Consider the following 20,818-nt stretch of genomic DNA (forward strand, 5'->3'; position numbering starts at 1 on the left):
TATGACAAAAATAAGCTTATAATTTTGTTTCCAGATCACGTAGTTTAATTTCAAAGTTTTTAACATGAGCATTGCAATTCTTTCAAAATTTTCATTGTACATAAAATGTCATTTTAAAACTTTTTGATATAGAAGCTGAAGGCTTCAAATTTGGGGTATTTGGTCTACTTGTGGCAGTCTTTCAGCAGTTAAAGCGTGGTATTTATTGCAGGCTTCCTTTAAGGGGTCGTTTATGTGAGAATGTATATTGTATAATGGTCTTTTCAAGCATTAAGATAATAAGAAAAACATTAAAATCTAAAATTCGATTTAGCACCCCAACCAATTGTATGTCTTTATAAAACTTGGTCAAAATATGTAGAATGTTGACTTAATTAATCACTAAAAAATCAAACTGCTTATCTTGAACAGGAGTTGAGAAAATCACAAAAACTTGTCTATCTTGTATAGGGATCGAAAAAATCATGAAAACTTAAAAATCTATGAATTAATTTAGCACCCCAACCAATAAAGGCATCTTAAAGGACGCCTGCAAGAAATACCACGCTTTAACTGCTGAAAGACTGCCACAAGTAGACCCAATACCCCAAATTTAAAGCCTTCAGCTTCAATAACAAAAAAGTTCTAGGCATTTCAAAATAGCATTTTATGTACAAGGAAATTTTTGAAAGATTTCCAATGCTCATAAAAGTAAAAACAATTTTAAATTACGTCGCCTAGACACAAAATTATAACCTTATCTTTGGTATAAACTTTTATTGCCGGTAACTGATTACATTTTTACAATAAAAACACCACATTTCATAGTCAAAATCTATGAAAAAAATTCGATTTAAATTGCATTTTTAAACGAAAATCATAGCGGAAACAAAGGGGGAAACTAATACAGGCTCAGTTGTGATTGGTTGTTAAGCTGATTCAGCCTTCTGATTGGCTACAGTACACTCGGTACAACGCAAGTTAAACTTAATTTTTTAAAATGATTTTAACTATAAAATTAGGTGTTTTTATTGTAAAAATATAATTAGTTACCGGAAACCTAAATTTATGACAAAAATAAGCTTATAATTTTGTTCCTAGGCCACGTAGTTTAATTTCAAAGTTTTCAACATGAGCATTGCAATTCTTTCAAAATTTTCATGTACATAGAATGTCATTTTAAAATGCCTAGAACTTGTTTGTTATAGAAGCTGAAGGCTTCAAATTTGGGGTATTTGGTCTACTTGTGACAGTCTTTCAGCAGTTAAAGCGTGGTATTTTTTGCAGACTTCCTTTAATAAAACTTGATGGAAATATGTTATATGCCAATTTATTTAATCTCTAAAAATTCCAGCTGTTTATCTTGAACAGGAATCAAGAAAATTACAAAAACGTAAAAATCTAGGAATTGATCTAGCGCCCTTACAAACAGACAGACGGACAAAACAATGTATAGATTAGATGAGCATATGTCATAGGAATTTTCACTAAAAATTTTTGCTGTCTATCTTTAATAGGAGCCAAGAAAATCACGATTCCCCCATAGCGTTATGGACTTACGGACGGACTGACAGACGCTACTAAAAACTGGAGTAAGGGGGGCATTCATTGCCCCTCCCCCCCCCCCCCTAACCGTTAAATGTTAACTCATACAGATCAGGCCCCAATTTCCACCGTATAAGATTGGGGGGGGAGGGGTGGCTCTAAGAGCCCCCCTCCTCTATCTGGGCTCCTGTTACAGATAGTCTACATACAAAAATTGGCTGGTCTAGAGCTGTTTAAAAATTTCGTCAACTGGCAGCCTAAAAACGGCAAAACTACAGGTAGGAAATAGAAAATCGGTCAAGGAGTGGTCAAACGGTCATGACCTTTCTATTCATGAAAGTTCATTATTGCTCAAGGATTTACCAAAAAAAAAATTATAGGTCTCTAGCTGTAATAGAAGCCACGATATGTATGATATATGTCAATAGTATAAGCCGGACAAAAAATCGGTCATAAAATCGGTCAGGGAACGGTCAAACAGTCATAACACCACTTTTCTCAGATGTTCATTGATATCTAAGTTTTCACCAAAAAAATGTGAGAAACCGATGTATAATTACTAAACTTAAACAGTCATGAAGTCACAGTTCTCTTTCTTATCTACAAAAAAAATGACATTGAAAAAACTAGAGGGGGGGGGGCTCTAAGAACAACCCCCCCCCCCCCCAATCTGTAAGGGTTAAAGACAATTAAAAAAATGTTTCATGCTTAAACATATATATATCTGTAATTCAAAGTAGCTTGGTGTCTGTAAGTCTGTCTGTCCGTCTGAAGCTTAAGATCTCAGTAACCGCTGAACCGATTGGGCTCTACTCTTCAGGGAATATACCTGGTCCTGTGATGGTTTTAAGCTATTTTCCTGGGGGGTGGACAAATTAGACAAAATAGCAAAAAAAGAAAAATTCCCGATGCTGTGAGTATTGGTGCAAAAAATATGACATAACAAAAAAAATTAGCCAATGAGAGGCCGTTATTGACCAATGGTAAAATTTATAGTGGCCTCTCATTGGCTAATTTTTTTGGTTACGTCATATTTTTTGCACCAATACTCACAGCATCAAATTCCCCCCCACACTTTTTTCCTTTCTTCAAAGAAAAAACAATTAAGGGGATGAGAAAACCCCAACCACACCTTGCGAAGCCCCAATGAAAAAAATGATACTCCCCCCCCCCCAAAAAAAAAAATTGACTTTTCTCTGTAACAAAAAGTTGTCGCACAAAAAGGTATTAAATAAATATTACGTAGTAAAAGCTGTCGCACTTATAGGTATTAAATAAACATAACGCAGATTATAACACACAAAACAAAAAAAGATGGGTTAGGGTTGAACTTCCCATCACATCTTGGGCGAAGCCCCTAGCGGCTAGGGGCGCAGCTAGTAAGGACCAAGGATATCTCATACAAAAAAAAAAAAAAATGGGGGGAGGGTGGTTTTTTTAGTTTTTAGGGGGGTTGGGGGTGTCCCACCCCCCAGGAAAATAGCTTAAAACCATCACAGGACCAGTAGGTATAATCCCTGAAAGTAGAGCCCAATCGGTTCAGCGGTTACTGAGATCTTAAGCTTCAGACGGACAGACAGACATCGTTCTACTTTGTATTATAGATATATACATGAGTATTAAAAGTATAGAAATATGGACATGGACAACCATTTTAAATATAAAAATAAATAAATGATATACCATATCTAGAGGGACATCAGTGCACCAGATACAAAAGTTTTGATGAAGAAGATAGAAGATCTACTTATTCAGGAGGTAAACGTTATTGTGATGGAATTAGTAATAATACTAGTTTTGTTAGTCCTAACTGGAAGGGAGGAGAATGGTATAGATTTCAACACCCAGCAGGTAATAAGTTAGCACAATTACCTCCAGGTAAATATAATTGTGGGACATGGTTTCCTGGTTGGTCAAATTCTACACTACCAGATAAACCTGGTGATAGTGTTGATATCAAGATTTGCTTTGATTTCAGTGACGATAGTGGTGATGATTTTGATTGTTATGAAGAAAATAAAGGTAAAGTGACTAATTGTGGCTCATACTTTGTCTACTATCTTAACAACCCACCACGCTGTGCCTTCAGATATTGTGGCAACATCTAATTATAAACATTAATAAACAACTAATAACTCCATATTAGTTATTAATTCTTGTTTATAATTAGTTAGTATTGTACTAGACAAAGTATGATTATCCACATTAGTGACTTTACTTTATTTGACATTATCAATCATTAGCATTAGCATTATCATGATAATTTGACCAACCAGATAAACAAAAATCCTACAATGGCTATAACTGTGCTAATATATATTACTAGTAGGGTGTTGAAATCTATATCTTCCCTTACAGTCTCTACTAGTCTATTAATATGTATGTACAATATTTTCTTATGAATTTATCAAAACAAAAATAATTTAGTTTTAAATCTTAAAATTATTTGAGTTATAAACTTCAAAACAAGAATGACAACATCAATAAGTAGCGAAGCTCAAAAAATCGTGGATGGGAATATATACAAGAAGATTTAAAGAGTATTGGAGAAAATGAATACAAAACCTCATATCATTTTGTATGATGACTGACATAACGACGGCACGGCCAAAGTAAATTACAAACTGGATGGGAACAATGGGAAAAATCATTTTGAAACTGACATTCCAGTCAGTTTGAAAGTCAGACCAAAAACATCAAAGATATGGGGAAATATGCAAAAAAATATAAAAATATAAAATGATCACAGGAATCACATTTTTTTTTAATCATGTCTTACGGACAGATTGATGGACAGACGGAAAGACAGACTGATGGACAGCTGGACAGACAAACTGATAGATATAATGCTATTGATAAAGTATTTGAAATTAAAACCCTATTGTGTTGCCCATGTCTTGCCCAAAATTTTGTATATAACTTAGTAAGAGGAGGGGCTTGGTTTTGTACAAATAATTTAACAAGAATGACAACATCAATAAAAACTTAAAATGCTGACAAATGAAAATTGACAAATAGCAGCAGTATAAAAAAAACTAGTTACTGCACCCCTAGCCTTTAAGGGAAAACTGATATGTAAAAAATAGCCTAAAACCACCACAACACATATATAAACCTTCCCTAAAAAATTACCCATTGTGACCAGCTATTTCCGAGATCTTTAGCTAAAAACAAATAATAGGATAAAGAAACACAATATTCTTATAAGTTTAAACAAAAGTCTATTTATGACATAATGCTTAATTATTGTACCAAATCACCTTTAGGAATCACCAGTTCAAATAAGACATTTCCATTTCAAAATATCTTTAAAATTAACATTTTTGATTAACTTACAGACTTTCTGATTACAGAGTAGATAAAATCCATATTTTAGTTTTACAGCAACCATTAACACATTAGGTATCAAATGTAGATTTTAAGCTATTTGTTACAGACGGACAGACTCAAACTAAATGTAGAAAAGCTTTGTTTCTAATACAAATATTTTGTAAATTTAAGGACTAAGGGTTAGGACAATCAAAGATAAATGAAGCTTAGCTTTAACAAAGTTTTTGAATATATCAGGAAAAGAATGATTTATCAACCATTGTCCTTACCTTTTCTCCCTGAGAAATATAATGTATGGTATAGCTACAACTAATCTTTATAATAAATGCAAAGTGATTTACAATGATTATTCTAAGTATAATCTATAGTACAAAGTAGAACGATGTCTGTCTGTCCGTCTGAAGCTTAAGATCTTGGTAACCTCTGAACTGAATGAGCTCTACTCTTCAGGGTATATACCTAGGGTCCTGTGGTGGTTTTAGGCTATTTTGTTGGAGGGTGGAACAACCCCAACCCTCCAAAAAAGTAAATCATTCCCCCCCAATTTTTTTTTCTTTTTCAAAGAAAAAACAAGTAAGGGGGTTGAGAAAACCCAGACCACACAATGGGGTGAAGTCCCAATGAAAAAATACCATCTTCCCAAAAACATATAGTCGCACATATAGGGATTAAATAAATATTACGTAGTAAAAGCTGTCGCACTTATAGGTATTAAATAAATAAAATGCAGATTATAACACACAAAACAAAAAAAGATGATTTGGGGTTGAACTTCCCATCACATCTTGGGGCGAAGCCGCAAGTCTAAATATAAATAAGCAACAATGTTCCTAAATCTTATTTATTTCTATTAAAGTTTTAGACCTAAATATATCTAATTTTACTTTTAACAAACTTTTAAAAAAATAAACTTTTGTTTTATCATCTAATTTATTGAGAAGCATTTATTTTCAACTTTAATATCAGCTCACTATATTGATAGAAATGCAGGTTAGCTATAAAAAAAATGTTTGAATATTTATGATTATATTTGTATATAAAGCAAAGATAACACTACATTTTACTAGGTTTTCAACTACTCCAATATATACACGGTGATTCAGAAAAAAACGAGTTTTCCGTTTTTCTGACACAACTAGAAGGTATACAGAAAAAACGATTATATGTCCTTGTTCTCTGTAAAAAAAGCACATCAACTTTATGAAAGGTGTTTTCCATTATCTCTAAAAATGCGGGGCCTCTATGATAGGTACATATTTTCCAAAAATGCTTTATGTGAAAAATGTTGTGTAAGAAAAATTAAAATAACTCTTCTATTATGTATAACAAAAATCGTAGAATTTCAATATTAATTTAGAAAAAGGTCTAAGAAAAGTACCTTAATGAGTTTTGAAGGTGAAATGCTTTTTATCTTCTCACAAAAGCATTTTTAAGAAACTGCAATTTGACATTTTTCACACTTCTTGATTGTGATGCACTTGCAGTAAAAAAATCTATTTTAGTAACATAGGTTAGAGTAAAAAGAAAAAAAATCCATTATATTTGACAAAAAAATCTCTAAAGACAAAAAAGTTATTAAAGATGGAATTTTTTTTTTTAAATATTTAATTACAAATTATGTATAAATTATGAGCTTATATCTTAATCTGTCAATCAAATTTAAGGATTATAGAATTAAATTAGGGATGGGGTTGAACGAACAAGAGCAATTTTTAAGATTATGTTTATTAAATATACAAAAAGAAAAACTGAATATTTGTTTTTAATGAGGGAATTTTAAATAAACTTTTTAGTGTAATTAGTAGAAAATTTTATTGGTCGTGTTAAGTTGTTGTTTTCAAGTGAATAAATTTTTAAAAACCAACCTTAAGGCACAAAATTCTACCAGAAAAAAAGCATCATGCGCATCTTTTGAAATATTTATGCTCTAAATGCGCCGTTATTTTCAGAGATATTGAAAAAAACCTTTTTTAAGTTTAATGTGTTTTTTTTTATAGATAACAAGAACCTATAATTGTTTTTTTTCCATATTCTTATTGGTTGTATCAGAAAATCGGAAAACTCAGTTTTTTCTGAATCATCCTGTATTTTTATTGTAGTATATAATATTTGAATTCAGTAATTATGAAAACTATCTATTAGACCTGTTACTCAAAATACACTTTTTCGAATTTAATTCTTCTGCTGACCTAAAAAGTTACTTTGGGGTCCTAGAAATACAGGTACAAAATTTTATCTCTCTCTATCTCTACTGGCTACCTAGCGCCAGGCCATTTTTGAGATCCCGTTATTTCAAACAAAAATTTCAAATGCATACGAGAATGGCTTGGGGAATAATTTAGGTGTTCTGCATGTTTTTTAAAAATTTTAAATGTGATTAAGATTGCAGTGTAAAAGGTATGCTGTGCTATCTTTGAATCGTACCTTGCGCTGGCGATGTCTGTTTTTTTTAAACATTTTTCAGCAATTTTTTTTAGAAAACTGACCAGCACTAGTTGTAGAGTAAACCCTGTCAAAAGATTTTTTGGATATCATATCTTTGGCCTATATGTATAAGTTGAAATATGCAGAAGAGCTAAAAATCTGCACAACGCTGATAAATTGTTAAAACCGCCGTGCTACCGTTATCTGTTGATTTTTTAGAGGGTTGGCGCTGGGTAGCCAGTAGAGATAGAGAGATGAAATTTTGTATATATATTTCTAGGCCCCTAAAGTAACTTTAACTTTCGAATTTAATTATTCTGCTGAAAGTGTATTTTGAGTAACAGGTCTACTATCTATATCTATGTATCTATCTATTTCTATTTCTTTAAACATCAAATTAAAGATTTTCCCTTTGATGATCTGAATGCTTAAAATGATGTTAAATAAAAAGATATATTTAGATACTGAATCATGACGTACTTTATGCTTGAATTGGATTATGAAATTGCTTAATGCCACAATTAATTTGTTAAAATTTTGACTCTTTAATTGTCCTACTTCTCTGTAATATAAAAAAAAAACTTTATGAAATAAAATTATCTGCATTATAAAGTCATTTTTTTATTATAATATTGTTTCCAACAGCGTTTCGGAGCCGTTTGATTTTGGTGCGGCTCAATCAAGAAAAACTCGAAATATTTTTCCCGCATAAAAAAATATTTTTTTTTAGACTTTTGAAGGTTTTAAAAGTTCAATATTTGATAAAAATGGACTTGAAAAACTTAAAAACAAAACAGAGTTACCAAAGTATAATTGATAAAAAATCTCTTTATTTATCTAGTCCGGAGCCGGAGCCGTTTTTTAACAAAAATTACGGCTCCGGCTCCGAAACACTGTTTCCAAGCTGGGCTACTTTTAATTTACTTGTCGATAGTAAGTTTTACACGAGAAAGACTAAACTACATAACTTTTTTGTCACTTTTGAGAAAAATGATTCCTGTGACGTCATATACATTTCGGAAAAGAAAAGGGAAGGGGAGAAGAAAATCTCTTCATAAGAGATGGGAGAAAGGGAAATCGTCTTCCTCAAAAGTTATTTAGTCTTTCTCGTTTTAAACTATTGAAGTAACTTTGCTACGAGTTTAAATACACAAACTTGCTTTCAATTACAATTTTTCAAAGAATACATGTTTTATCGAGATCAGGTAATTTACTATAATTACGCACGCTCGTCCGTCCATAACGGATTGCTCTTATTATTAATGATGAATTGTCCTATTGATTTCAAACTTGGCATGGTGAATCCTTTAGTAATTAAGCATGATTTAGAAAGAGTAGCAACTCTATGTTCGTTTTTAGAATGCCCATACATCCAAAGAAAAGGGAACTTTTGATTTTGATCAGTTGGTTCATAAAGTTGTGTTTCAACCACTAATTTTAATTTATAGAAGGGTTAATTTTATGTTAAATTTTTGCAGATATTTATTATTTTATTGGCCAATGTCTTTTCCCTGTAGATCACTGGGTGTACCCGCTAGTAAGAACTAAAGAAAAAAAAAAGACGACAACATCCATAAAAGCAAAATTCTTAAATGGTAGGATAAACAAACACTAAGACTTGAAGAATGTCAAAACTGAATAAGCAGGAAATAAATGTATAAGTTGAAAAACATTTAAAGCAAATTTGTTGCAAAATTGAATAAAAACAAGATAGTGTTTAAGGACATACTTAAATTTTTAGGACTTGATTATGTAGATGCTTTGCTTATATCATTGCACCTTAAGTTGTGATAGGAATCATTTTTCAAGAATGAGATAAATATGATAGTTATAGCAACTAAAAATGTTGTCATTGTGTTGGAATGATTTTCTTGTATTCCCTGGCAAGTTCGAACCCATTAATTCCCTTTTCCTTACACCAGAGAATGAGTGTGTTACGCGGCATTCCTAACTATCTCCGCGCGTCGCTTGTAAACAAACAAGAAGCCGCGCATTTTTCCTTTGATGATTCCCATGTGAAGAGCTACGTGAATAAAAATAATGTATTGGTTGAATATACATGCGCTCTAATCCGTGGAAGATCTCAAATAAGCCTTCCTGCTTAGTTTGACATCATATGTGGTAAGAATTTATCTTTAATTCTTAATAATAAGTGTAGTATGGTATATTTTTACGAAGAAATTTAAAACATTAATTTTTCAACAAATAGACCATTTAACTGCTAACTTTTAACATACGAATATTTTCCTTAATTTTATTGATCATTTGAATCTAAAATTATCAATTTCTGATGCTATTTAATATGTTTTGTGCCAATTTAAAGTTTTTTAGAAATTTTATATTTTTAATTAAATTGAAATCACGCAACCTCGATCTTACAAAAATAATAAACCATTAATATTATGTAATTAATTTTTATATTTTTGTTTTAGACTCACTGTTTTCATGGTAATAAATACACATTTGTAAACTTCGCTATGTTGGTCATTCGGAGGGCTTGGAGATAAGATTTCGAGAACGGCAAGGCATGCGTTCCGAAACAATGAAAACAAGACAGAACAGATGCGGCTAAGAAAATATCTGTGAAGTTTTGTGAATGTGTTGGTTGTGATACCTTACCACGCATTATTATAATCGTAATCAGTACAGTTAATTTTTGTGACAATCATGGGTCCTAAAAAGAATAAAGGCGCTCAACTGGGATTGCGGCTGCGCCCAGCCGTCGAGGCCCTAACCAGTGAACTAAATAAAGTGATGAAGTTGGTCAGTGAATCTTCAGAGCTTGATGTTAGACATTTCACTAAGGAGTCAATCCTTGTCCATGACAAGTTCGAGACATTCGATAGCATCATGGTCGGTTTTAGCAAGCTTGGTGTGAGAATCCAAGAGCTTGAGGAGTTTAGTGACATTTATTCTAATATAATTACTGTGCAAAAGGATTATAACGCTCTGAAAGATGCTCTAGATGCTATGGAGGAGCTTAGTGACATTCAAAGTGTTGTTGATTTAGTTGGTGATAATTTGCCTGACCATAAGGCTGAACTATATGATCGATGCTTAAAGATTGTGAAAGTTATTAAAGGGTCATACTTTCCCTTACCAGAACCAATTATAAACACTTTGTCTGCTTTGATGAAACGGCTGGCTGAGGTTAAGCTTGAACCTGTGAAGCCGCCCACAACGACGGCGGGTGCTTCGACAGCATCGCCATTTGTGTCTCCATTTGGCACACCACAGTTCGGCACCGGTTCTATATTCACGCCAGGATATATGAATCGTGTCGACGAACGCCTTCTTCCAAGCTTTGACGGCTCAGAGTCAGCCTACGTAAGTTTCAAGGACAATTTTAAAAAGCTTACCGTAGGACAGGACCCGTCATATTTACAGTTATTGTTGAGCAGTGAAAAGGTTTGCAAAAATAAAGAGTTGAGACTTCAGTTAATTCAGATTCAATCGCATGAATCTCAATGGGCTTACCTCGACGCACGTTTTAAGTCCAAAACACGTCAGATGCTCTGCCTTTTCAACCAATGGGAGAAGAAGCCTAAACCGTCGGACTCCAACCAGATTGTGACAGTCTTAGCAGAGTTTGGTGGTGCAGTTAGCCAGCTCGAGCAGCTGACTAAAGATGATGATGATGAGGAAGTCACCACAAGCCAGTGGTTGACCGTGATCCATCTGGAGATGTTATCCAAGAAGTTGCCACGTGATTTTCAAGACAAGCTCAACCTGGCGTTGGGCTCGATGGATACCCCAAATATTCCTAAGCTGTTGAAGATTATAGAGGAACAGCGTGGCGCCATTTTGATGAGGTGTTCAATCGATGTAGACACCCCCTCCAAGAAGAAAGGTAATCCTGCGGCCGCAGCTACAGCCGTTGGTAAACCTGGGTCTCCAGCTAAGACCAAGAAGAAACAGCCTTGCCCGTCGGAAGGTTGTAACTCTGATCACCTGTTGTTTAAGTGCTCCAAGTTTAGGGATATGTCTGTTCCTGAACGCAAAGTCTTCATCAAGAAGATAGGCGCCTGTTTGCTCTGCTTACAAAAAGGGCATCGGGTGGCCGATTGTCCCAGAGCCGATAAGCTTGGCAGCTGTACCATAGACAGTTGCAACCAGCCTCATAATTCATTGTTACACGAATCTGTTGCTGGTGGACAAGTTGCGGCAGTGTATGAATCACAATTGTTTAGCAAGAACAATTTTATGCTGATGTTGCAGCAGGTCCCGGCATTGGCGGCTGACAAACGTCAAGTCACCGTCAATGCCATGGGGACTCTGGAGCAAATTTGACGTTGATTTCTAGAAGTATTGCCAAGAAGTTAGAGTTGCCATCAACTGGTCGCACAGCTACTATTTCTCTGGCAGATGGAAAGAGCCAAGCATGTCCTACAGTCAAGATTTGTTTGGTTGACCGCAACCGGAATTCACATATTCTGGAGGCGGCGGTAGTGCCCAGCATTGGTACTGAAGAAGGGTTGCGTTCTATTGATCCTACAGCCGCCGCCGACATTTTCAACATGAAGCCTGATAATTTTTCTATGGTCGACGGTAAGATTTATATTCTTATCGGCCATTTAACACCAGCTATGTTCCCGTGTGCAGATAAAATGGTTGGTGATTCTAGACTGTACAGAAGCTTATTTGGTACAGGCTATTTAGTTGTGTCTGCAGATGGCAGGACTGTTGCTAATCCTGTCGCCTGTAAAGCTGTGAAGTTGGAGGTCAGCAAGATGGAGTTCCTGAGTACTGAAAGTTTGGGAATACAGCCGCCATCAATGTGCAGCGGTTGTAAGAACTGCCGTCATTGCGCCGCCATAGCCGCCGGGCAGTCCGCCTTGGACGTGCGTAAGCGGCAGCTGATTGAAGAAGGTCTGACATTAGATCTTGAGAACCATATTTGGACGGCGTCATATCCTTACAAGCAGCCGCCAAGTGTGTTGTTTGATAATTCTGAGCAGGCGTACAAAATCTGCTTACGTGACCGGCAGAGGATGGTCAAAAGAGGTGAATATGACACCTTCTGCCAGGTGTTCCAAGAAGCTGTGTCTCGTGGAGTGTATCAGAAAGCTTCGCCAGAAGACCTAGCTTATACTAAGCCCGTGTATTATTCGAGCCTAGTCTGCGCATATAAAGAGTCTATTTCCACGCCGTTGAGGATATGCGCCAATTCTAGCCTCTGCTGCAAGGGGCTAAGCCTCAATAGTATTATGATGGACGGCCCAGTTCCATTATATACTCTGATGCACAATCTTATCCGGTTCAGAAGTTATAAGTGTGCATTCGTGGCTGATATTCAGAAGTTCTACAATTCATTATTAGCTACCTATGAAGATTCTCAGCTGAAACGTGTTTTTTTCGCTGATACAGTTGATGGAGAGCCGGAGGTCTACCTCACCAAAACCATCAACTTTGGTGAGGCCTTGGCCGGCGATATGGCCGTGACCGCCCTCAGACTCACTGGTCGTATTTTTGGTGGACGTTCCCAGCAGGATGTTCAAGATGTTTATGGATCTGAGAAGATTAGAGGTTGTGACGTTGTAGCCCAGCAGGATGTATGGAGAGATGTTCAGCAACCACTCAGCTCTGAATTTATTTTGTATCAAGATCCTCCATCGGTCAAATTGGAGACTTGTACTTACGTGGATGACTGTTTGAGCGGTCATAACAGTAAACCTGAAGCTGTCCAGCTGGTCCAAGAGCTGGAAGATATGATTGCACCTGGCAATTTCAAGTTTAAATCTGTTGTTTATTCTGGAGATGATGTTGACAGTGTAAAAGTTCTGGGCCTTGTTTGGGACCCTAAACAGGATAAGTTGTTCCTACCTGTCAGAGCCAACCACGGCGAGAAGATTAAGGGTAGAAAGTTACTGGAGGATCTGGACCTGGAGGACCTCTGGAGAAGTCTACCTGAGTTGATAACTAAACGTGAAGTTTGGAGAATTGTGCAACAACTGTATGACCCAATGGGTCTAGCAGCGCCATTGCTGCTTAAATCCAAGCTTTGTCTGCGCTCAGTTTGCATACATGGATGCAACTGGGATGATGTTATACCTGGAGAGTTGAGGTCGGAGCTCGTGTCCAGCCTCCAGGACCGTTCGGCACTTGGAAATGTGTCGTTCAGACATTCGATGGTTCCTGATAAGCCGTTGGGGCTTCCAATGCTTGTTGGTTTCTGCGATGCATCTAACCAGGCCTATGCAGCCATCACCTACCTGAGATGGCCAGTTCCTGGAGGATATGATGTAGTTTTGTGTTGCGCCAAGTCACGTGTCGCACCAGTGAAGATAGAGTCTATACCAAGGTTAGAAATGCTTAGTTGTCTAATTTTGGCAAGGCTTGTGGATACTGTTGTCAGAGCCCTACCTTTCAACATTTCTGGCAAAGTATTTTTTAGTGATAGCAGCTGTGCCCTGGCTCAATTATCCAGTGACAGTGTCATGCTAAATGTTTTCAACAGTCATCGTGTTTCCGAGATACAACAGTTGACGAGCCCTGAAGATTGGAGATGGGTTCCAACCCAACACAACATCGCCGACCTGGCGACGCTTGGTTTGTGTACGATTGAGGATGTACAACCTGGATCTACATATCAGGATGGTCCAAGCTGGTTGCGCCTGGAACAGGACCAGTGGCCCGTTAAGACGGCGGGTGAGGTAAATGCATCCATTCCCGAGAGCGAGCTAAATCCCAAGATGGCGAAGCTCAAGGTAATGTTCACACAGGTGGTGGACAATGATTTCTGGAGGTCCCTGGCAAGAAGGACCTACAGGCAGGCAAGGAGGACTGTGGCCGCAGTTCTTAAGGCTGCCAACTGCTTTAAAATGTTGCTTGTCAAGAAGCGTGGCGTTGCAACAATTGAGGATGGTGTTAGCAACAATGATAGTTCTAGGTATTATGAGAACTATACTTTCACAAATACATACATGGATTCTGTTTGTGACTTGTTTTTGACTTCCTTCAACCAAGAGAAGGAGATGACCATGGACGCTGAGGGGAAATTCGACTCCCTTCAACCCTATCATCACAAGGTCCAGGTTTGTTGGCCCATAGTGGGTCATGATGGATGTTTTCCTCTTAGGACATTTACAATATTAAAAATGTCCGGCGCGGCTCATCCTTCAACAGTCCCACGATGAATTGGGGCATGGAGGCCATCGTAAGACGTTGGCGCAAAGCCGCAGGTATGCATGGATCACACATGGCCGCATGGAGGCTATGAAAGTGGTCAAGAGTTGTGCTGCATGTTCCATTGAATATGCCAAGCGTTCGAGTCCCGCAATTGCTAATATTCTGCCAGATCGTGTCGAGCCCTCTGCGCCCTTCAAGGAGGTGCATATGGACCTTGCGGGGCCGATAGAAGTTACGAAGCCTGGCGTTGGCACCAGGAGTTCCAAGACCAAGTACAAAGTTTGGTTGTTGATTGTGGCCTGTAGATTCACACAGGCTGTGTTTGTTGACGTGTTGACCGATTATTCAACTGAAGCCGTGCTGGTCGGCTTGAGAAAACTTCAGGCGTTTTACAATATGCCTAGAAGGGTTACTACAGACAGAGGCACCAATATGGCTGGTGCCAAACGAATTATGGATGAACTTTTGAAGGATACCAGGATGCATTTTGAATGGCATCTTGTGCCCACTGCAGCACACTCGTTCGTAGGTACTGTGGAGAGGCAGGTTGGGCTGGTCAAGCGTGTGTTGAACAAGAAGTTGGCTGGTGCTACTGTAACCTTCAATGATTTATTGGTGTTGTGTGCTGAGACTGCAAGAGTCTTGAATTCTAAGCCATTGACCTATGCCACCCAAGGAGATGACGTCAATTGCTGGAGAATAATTTCACCTGCTGATCTGTTAGGCGGCAGGACCAACAATGCAATCTGCACCTTCGAGACAGGTTGTAAAGAGCCCATCACCAGGAGGCTGGAGAACTTGGAGGAGTTGACCCGTCAGTTCCATCAGGTGTACAAGGAGCAGCTCATGCCTGAGCTACTCAAGTCCGTCAAGTGGCGCCGCAACGAGGTGCTGCTCGAGCCGGGAGACGTGGTGCTGATCGACGATAGCACAAGTTTGATGAAGAAGTTCAGATTGGGGCGTGTGGAAGAAGTGCGCCCAGGTGGGAGGACCGTGGTTTGCAAGTACAAATTATCAGATGAAGCAGCCGCCACGAGTAACGAGACTTCCGCAAGACGTCTACTCAAGATCAATCTACCCAAAGTTTAGTATAAGTATCGTTCTTGTTTAACTTTGAATTTTATTTTACGGTAGATTTATCAAATATTTTTTTCGAAAGACAAAAAACGCAAATTTTGACGCAATTTCGTTTAAACTTTCAAATCAACGCAAGATTTTTTTCATTTGAAATGCAAACTTAAGTTATTTATATGTTTACACAAGTTTTTTCAATGATTTAAGTCTTTCCGGGACCAGGGATTTTTTTCGCGGAAATTTTCCTAGGTATCTACGCAAATACGAACATTTTTATCCTTGTTTGATTGAAATTCGATATGATAAAAAAGTAACACAATGAAATTTTTTACATCATACAAATATTTCTTTAAGATTTATTATAATCACATAGATAATTTAATATTACATATATATTAAAATTATTTCTATTTACCTTTTAACCGATGTACCTAAAGAAAAATGCAGATTTTTTTCGCCTTGAATTAAGTAGATTCTTTGAGTTCGAAGATTTAAGCTTAATAAGACCGCTCTATAGTGTATCTTAGCTCTGTTACCTCGGCCAGACATACTACAGAACGGCAAAACTAAAGCATAAGATAATTTTATTTCGATTGCTTTGATTGATGATTTTAAAGTTTCTTGAATTATTCATGATTCTTTTAATTTTTGATTTGATTTAAACATCACTAATTATGTTTATTTTCAGTTGATGGAGCCCTGCGCCAGAAATCCTGTCGGAAATTATGCAGTATCAAAAAATTGTGATGGAAAGACATAACATCCGTCAGGATAGCTGGAACATGGCATTATTAATATTTGAAAGATTGGTTAGTTTGTATCTTGAGGGGTTCATTCTAACTGAGGCCCTAAATTGCCTTAATTTTGACTGTATGAATATGTACAAGTTGCTTTCTTCTTAAAACAGAGAGAAATTGCAAACTCAGCATTTAGAGAAGTTCTTTTCTTATAATTGAGCCTTTGTTTTATTTTGGTAATTTAATTTGCATATTTCAATTGCAATTTTATTTTACGCAATTTTGATTCACGAAGATTTAAAATTATGAAATTTTAATTTTCCGATGTTTGATGATTTTTTTACAGTCATATTTTATTTAGATTTAAGTATCTATTTTGTTAAAACATGTTAGATTTAAGGATCTTACCTATCTTATCTAAGAAATGTCTAGATGTAAGCCCGAGTATTTTTCCGCTGGAGAAAATGCTAATTTTTGAGAAGTTTTTTATGAAATTTTACTTTTCTTTTCTAGCAAAAAGATTTAGTAGAAAAAATGTCATTATTTAATCTTTCTTTCTTTTGATTTAAAAGTTTGAGTTGATTATTTAATTATTGATGCGATTTTTAATATAAAAATCATTTGCCTATTATTATGTAGGTACCTAATCAAAGTTTAGGTACTATTGATTATTAATTCATGTATTCGCAATTACATGGTCTGTAATTCTAACTTAAATTGAGATTATGAGGCCATGATATAATGAGATGTGTGAGTGGTAAATGTGCATTTCATGAATGTTGAATGCTTTTCCCATTCCTTATTCCTATCCTTATGTGGTAGTGGAGTCGGTTTGAGTTATTGTGGTGTTCGTAAGTTACCATAATTAATTTTAGGCCTGATGGCCATGCCATTTTAAACTCTTGTAATTTATGCGTTATGAGATTGTGATTTTGTGGACACTGTCTGCACGCATGATGTTAAGATGAGTTATTGTGTTCGATTCCCAGTGACTAGACGGGTGTGTGTTGGAATGATTTTCTTGTATTCCCTGGCAAGTTCGAACCCATTAATTCCCTTTTCCTTACACCAGAGAATGAGTGTGTTACGCGGCATTCCTAACTATCTCCGCGCGTCGCTTGTAAACAAACAAGAAGCCGCGCATTTTTCCTTTGATGATTCCCATGTGAAGAGCTACGTGAATAAAAATAATGTATTGGTTGAATATACATGCGCTCTAATCCGTGGAAGATCTCAAATAAGCCTTCCTGCTTAGTTTGACATCATATGTGGTAAGAATTTATCTTTAATTCTTAATAATAAGTGTAGTATGGTATATTTTTACGAAGAAATTTAAAACATTAATTTTTCAACAAATAGACCATTTAACTGCTAACTTTTAACATACGAATATTTTCCTTAATTTTATTGATCATTTGAATCTAAAATTATCAATTTCTGATGCTATTTAATATGTTTCAAGCCAATTTAAAGTTTTTTAGAAATTTTATATTTTTAATTAAATTGAAATCACGCAACCTCGATCTTACAAAAATAAAAAACCATTAATATTATGTAATTAATTTTTATATTTTTGTTTTAGACTCACTGTTTTCATGGTAATAAATACACATTTGTAAACTTCGCTATGTTGGTCATTCGGAGGGCTTGGAGATAAGATTTCGAGAACGGCAAGGCATGCGTTCCGAAACAGTCATAAAGGTTAGAAATCAACATGTTCTTAATGTTAATTTGTCCTAACATTTCAAACCTTTTCAGAGCCCCCCCCCCCCCCCTCCATCTTCTGTTTTTTTTCTATCTCATTTTCTGTGTGTGAAAGATAAGGGGCTATTACTGAATGACTTTATAGATATGGGTATGACACATAACTGAGAGTTAAATTTTATTTTAATATCTCCATCCTGGCGTGAACAGAAAGCCAGCAAACCTGGAAGGATCATCCAGGTAAAGAGGAAAATATTTATGACATAAGAACAAAGGTTATTAAATAAAAGAGTGAAGGAATCGAAAATTTACTTTGACTCACTTATAGTCGGAAATTCATTATCAAACAGTGGACATGCACAAAAGTTTATATTTCTTTTAGAAGCTGAGACAACAGTGAAGCTAGGGGCCCAAGTGTTAAGGGTTAAGTGTTTAAATTCGTAACTGATCAATCAAAATTTACTCTTTATGGCTTTACCCCATTCTCTTCCAGACCGAGGAGAAACATTTTCACCTGAGGATTATTTTATATTAGGAACCAAAGTTGACAACAAAATTTTCCTGTCACAATACCCACACATTGCATATCCATTATTAGAATTGTTATATTTATTGTGTCCATGAAGTCAACATAACTTACAAATAAACATAGATAATATTAATGATGGGCAATTATAAATTTCCATTTCTCGAAGGTGTAAGCAGTCATACGCAGTGTTTGAAGGGTGACGCAAATTCCGGATCATTTTTTGCGATTTGAGAATAGTTATTTCTTTCATCGTATTATTTGCGGGTTTCAGCGGATATAGAATGTACAATTATAAGATTAAAACCAGTTTTTTAGCCCCGAGGTGCCAAAGGCATGGGCTAAAAAAACTGGTTTTAATCTTATGATTGCACATTTTTATATTCGTAGAAAGCTGGATATAATACGGTGCTAGACATAGTTTTTTCGTATGGATGAGAACCGGTTCCTATCCACCGGATTCGAATGAATCAGAGAAAAATTCTTCTTTATATCATAGCGAATTAGATAATCTTGCAAGTATCGCTTTTATCTTTTATAAAATCTTAAAAACTTATATCTGAAATTTGCATCACCCTTTCAACATTGCGTATGATTGCGTACGATTTCGAAAAACGGCATTTTATTACTGACTATCATATTTATCACATAGTTATATTATATTAATTTAATCTTCTTTGTGCTATGGAGTTAATTTAATTCCATCTTGTTTATCCTAAAACTAGGATGACAACATCCATAAAAGCAAAGATCAGCAAATCATTAGGACAGACATACGGACATTAACCACTGTGGGTAGAGTAACAACAAAAATTCCGTATAAATAAAACATATCCATAAGATAGTAAAGTGGATGACAATAAGTATCAAAGCACAAACAATACATAAATAAAATTATATGAAAATTAATTCATTTTGTTTTGCCCTAAAAGCTGAAAATAAAAAAAACTGTAAACCATAAAAATATGAATTTTTTCCTAGTTTAGTAAAGAAATAAATTCCAATTAAATTTTTGCTTAATAAACTTTCAAACAATGCTGTATACTGTCATAACATAAAATTACAAGCACAAATTACAGACAAAATCTGGTTTTTTAAAACTTTTTTTTGAAATCCAAAACAAATAGATATTAAAAGAAAACTTGGGACATATAAATGATGCTAAACTGTATTGAACACAACTTGCTTGCTACAAAAATGATATCAAATCTACTATTGCTCTATTTAAAGGTTTATTAGATTGTTTAAATGTTCCATTGCATTTGTAATGAACACTATAAAATCAACTCTTGCCGACGTATAATTAATAAACTTAAAAAGTCATGAAGTCACAGCTCTCTATCTTACCTACAAAAAAAATGTCATTGAAAAAACTAGAGGGGGGGGGGGGCTGATCTAGCCCCCCCCCCCCTCGATCTGTAAGGGTTAAGGTAGAGGGGAGAAAAGTGTACCTCATCCCATTTTAAATTTGAGTTTCAAAAGAGTAAAAAAAATTTGGGGGGGAGGGGGGTGAAGACACCCTCCCCAAAAATAGTTTAAAACCTTCCCAGGACCTATAAGAAGCTTCACTGTAAAGGAGAACAATATCGGTTCAGCGGTTAGCGAGATCCTTCGGGACAGACAAAAAACACTAACTACTTTATATAATAGAATTAAACAAAAATTAAAAGATAATAAGCACAATAAATATCATGAAATAATGAAATGTTAGTCTCTTACTAAGTAATATTTATTGAAGTTCTCATAAATATTGTTACTAAAGGAATTTTTATCTACATTTGTGTTTTAATCATTTTCTTTCCTTGTCATTTGAAAATCATATTTCAATATCTTTGATTATATTCGCATTACAAACAAATTTAGTAATTTTTTATTTCTAACTGAAAGGTTTTTAGTAGCGAAACTACTCTATAATTCCGAATGTCAGTCCATCTGTCCGTAATTAATGGATTGGGGTGAGCGTGATTTTCTCGGCTCCTATTCAAGATAGACAGCTGAAATTTTCCTAGATTTTTAAGTTTTCATGATTTCCTCAATTCCTTTTCAAGATAGAGGGCTGGAATTTTCAGGAATTAATTGTTGATTTTACATTCTACATATGTTCACCAAGTTTTATTAAGATTTGTTAATTAATTGGGGTGCTAGATTGATTCCTAGATTTTTAGGTTTTTTAAAGATTTTCTCGATTCCTATTCTGTCTGAAATTATCAAGAATGAATATACCCATACCCTGAAAATACCCATATTTTACATATTTCCGTCAAGTTTCATTAAGATTTGTCCATTAATTGGGGTGCTAGATCGATTCCTAGATTTTTAATTTTTTTGTGATTTTAAAAGTTGCGTGTTTTTAAAGGTTATTTCCCTATTT

At 35.5% G+C, this 20,818-nt stretch overlaps 1 protein-coding gene across 3 annotated transcripts in view; it reads left to right on the forward strand.

Moving 5' to 3' along the window:
- LOC145318779 (uncharacterized) overlaps window positions 1-18,704 on the forward strand; it is a 54,318-nt gene extending 35,614 nt beyond the window's left edge. For 2 of the 3 annotated variants that reach the window (XM_080160326.1, XM_080160325.1), the window contains exon 13: window positions 3,217-7,890. In XM_080160326.1, the coding sequence (XP_080016452.1) occupies window positions 3,217-3,632 (416 nt within the window). In that variant the 3' untranslated portion in view covers window positions 3,633-7,890. Of the gene's footprint in view, window positions 1-3,216; window positions 7,891-18,303 lie in introns of those variants that run through there. The other variant, XM_080160327.1, reaches the window with a different exon arrangement.
- The last annotated feature ends 2,114 nt before the right edge of the window (window positions 18,705-20,818 follow it).

This window comes from Acartia tonsa, chromosome 5 (assembly GCF_053477335.1).
Source record: "Acartia tonsa isolate MP-2025a chromosome 5, ASM5347733v1, whole genome shotgun sequence".
NCBI classification, from domain to species: domain Eukaryota; kingdom Metazoa; phylum Arthropoda; class Copepoda; order Calanoida; family Acartiidae; genus Acartia; species Acartia tonsa.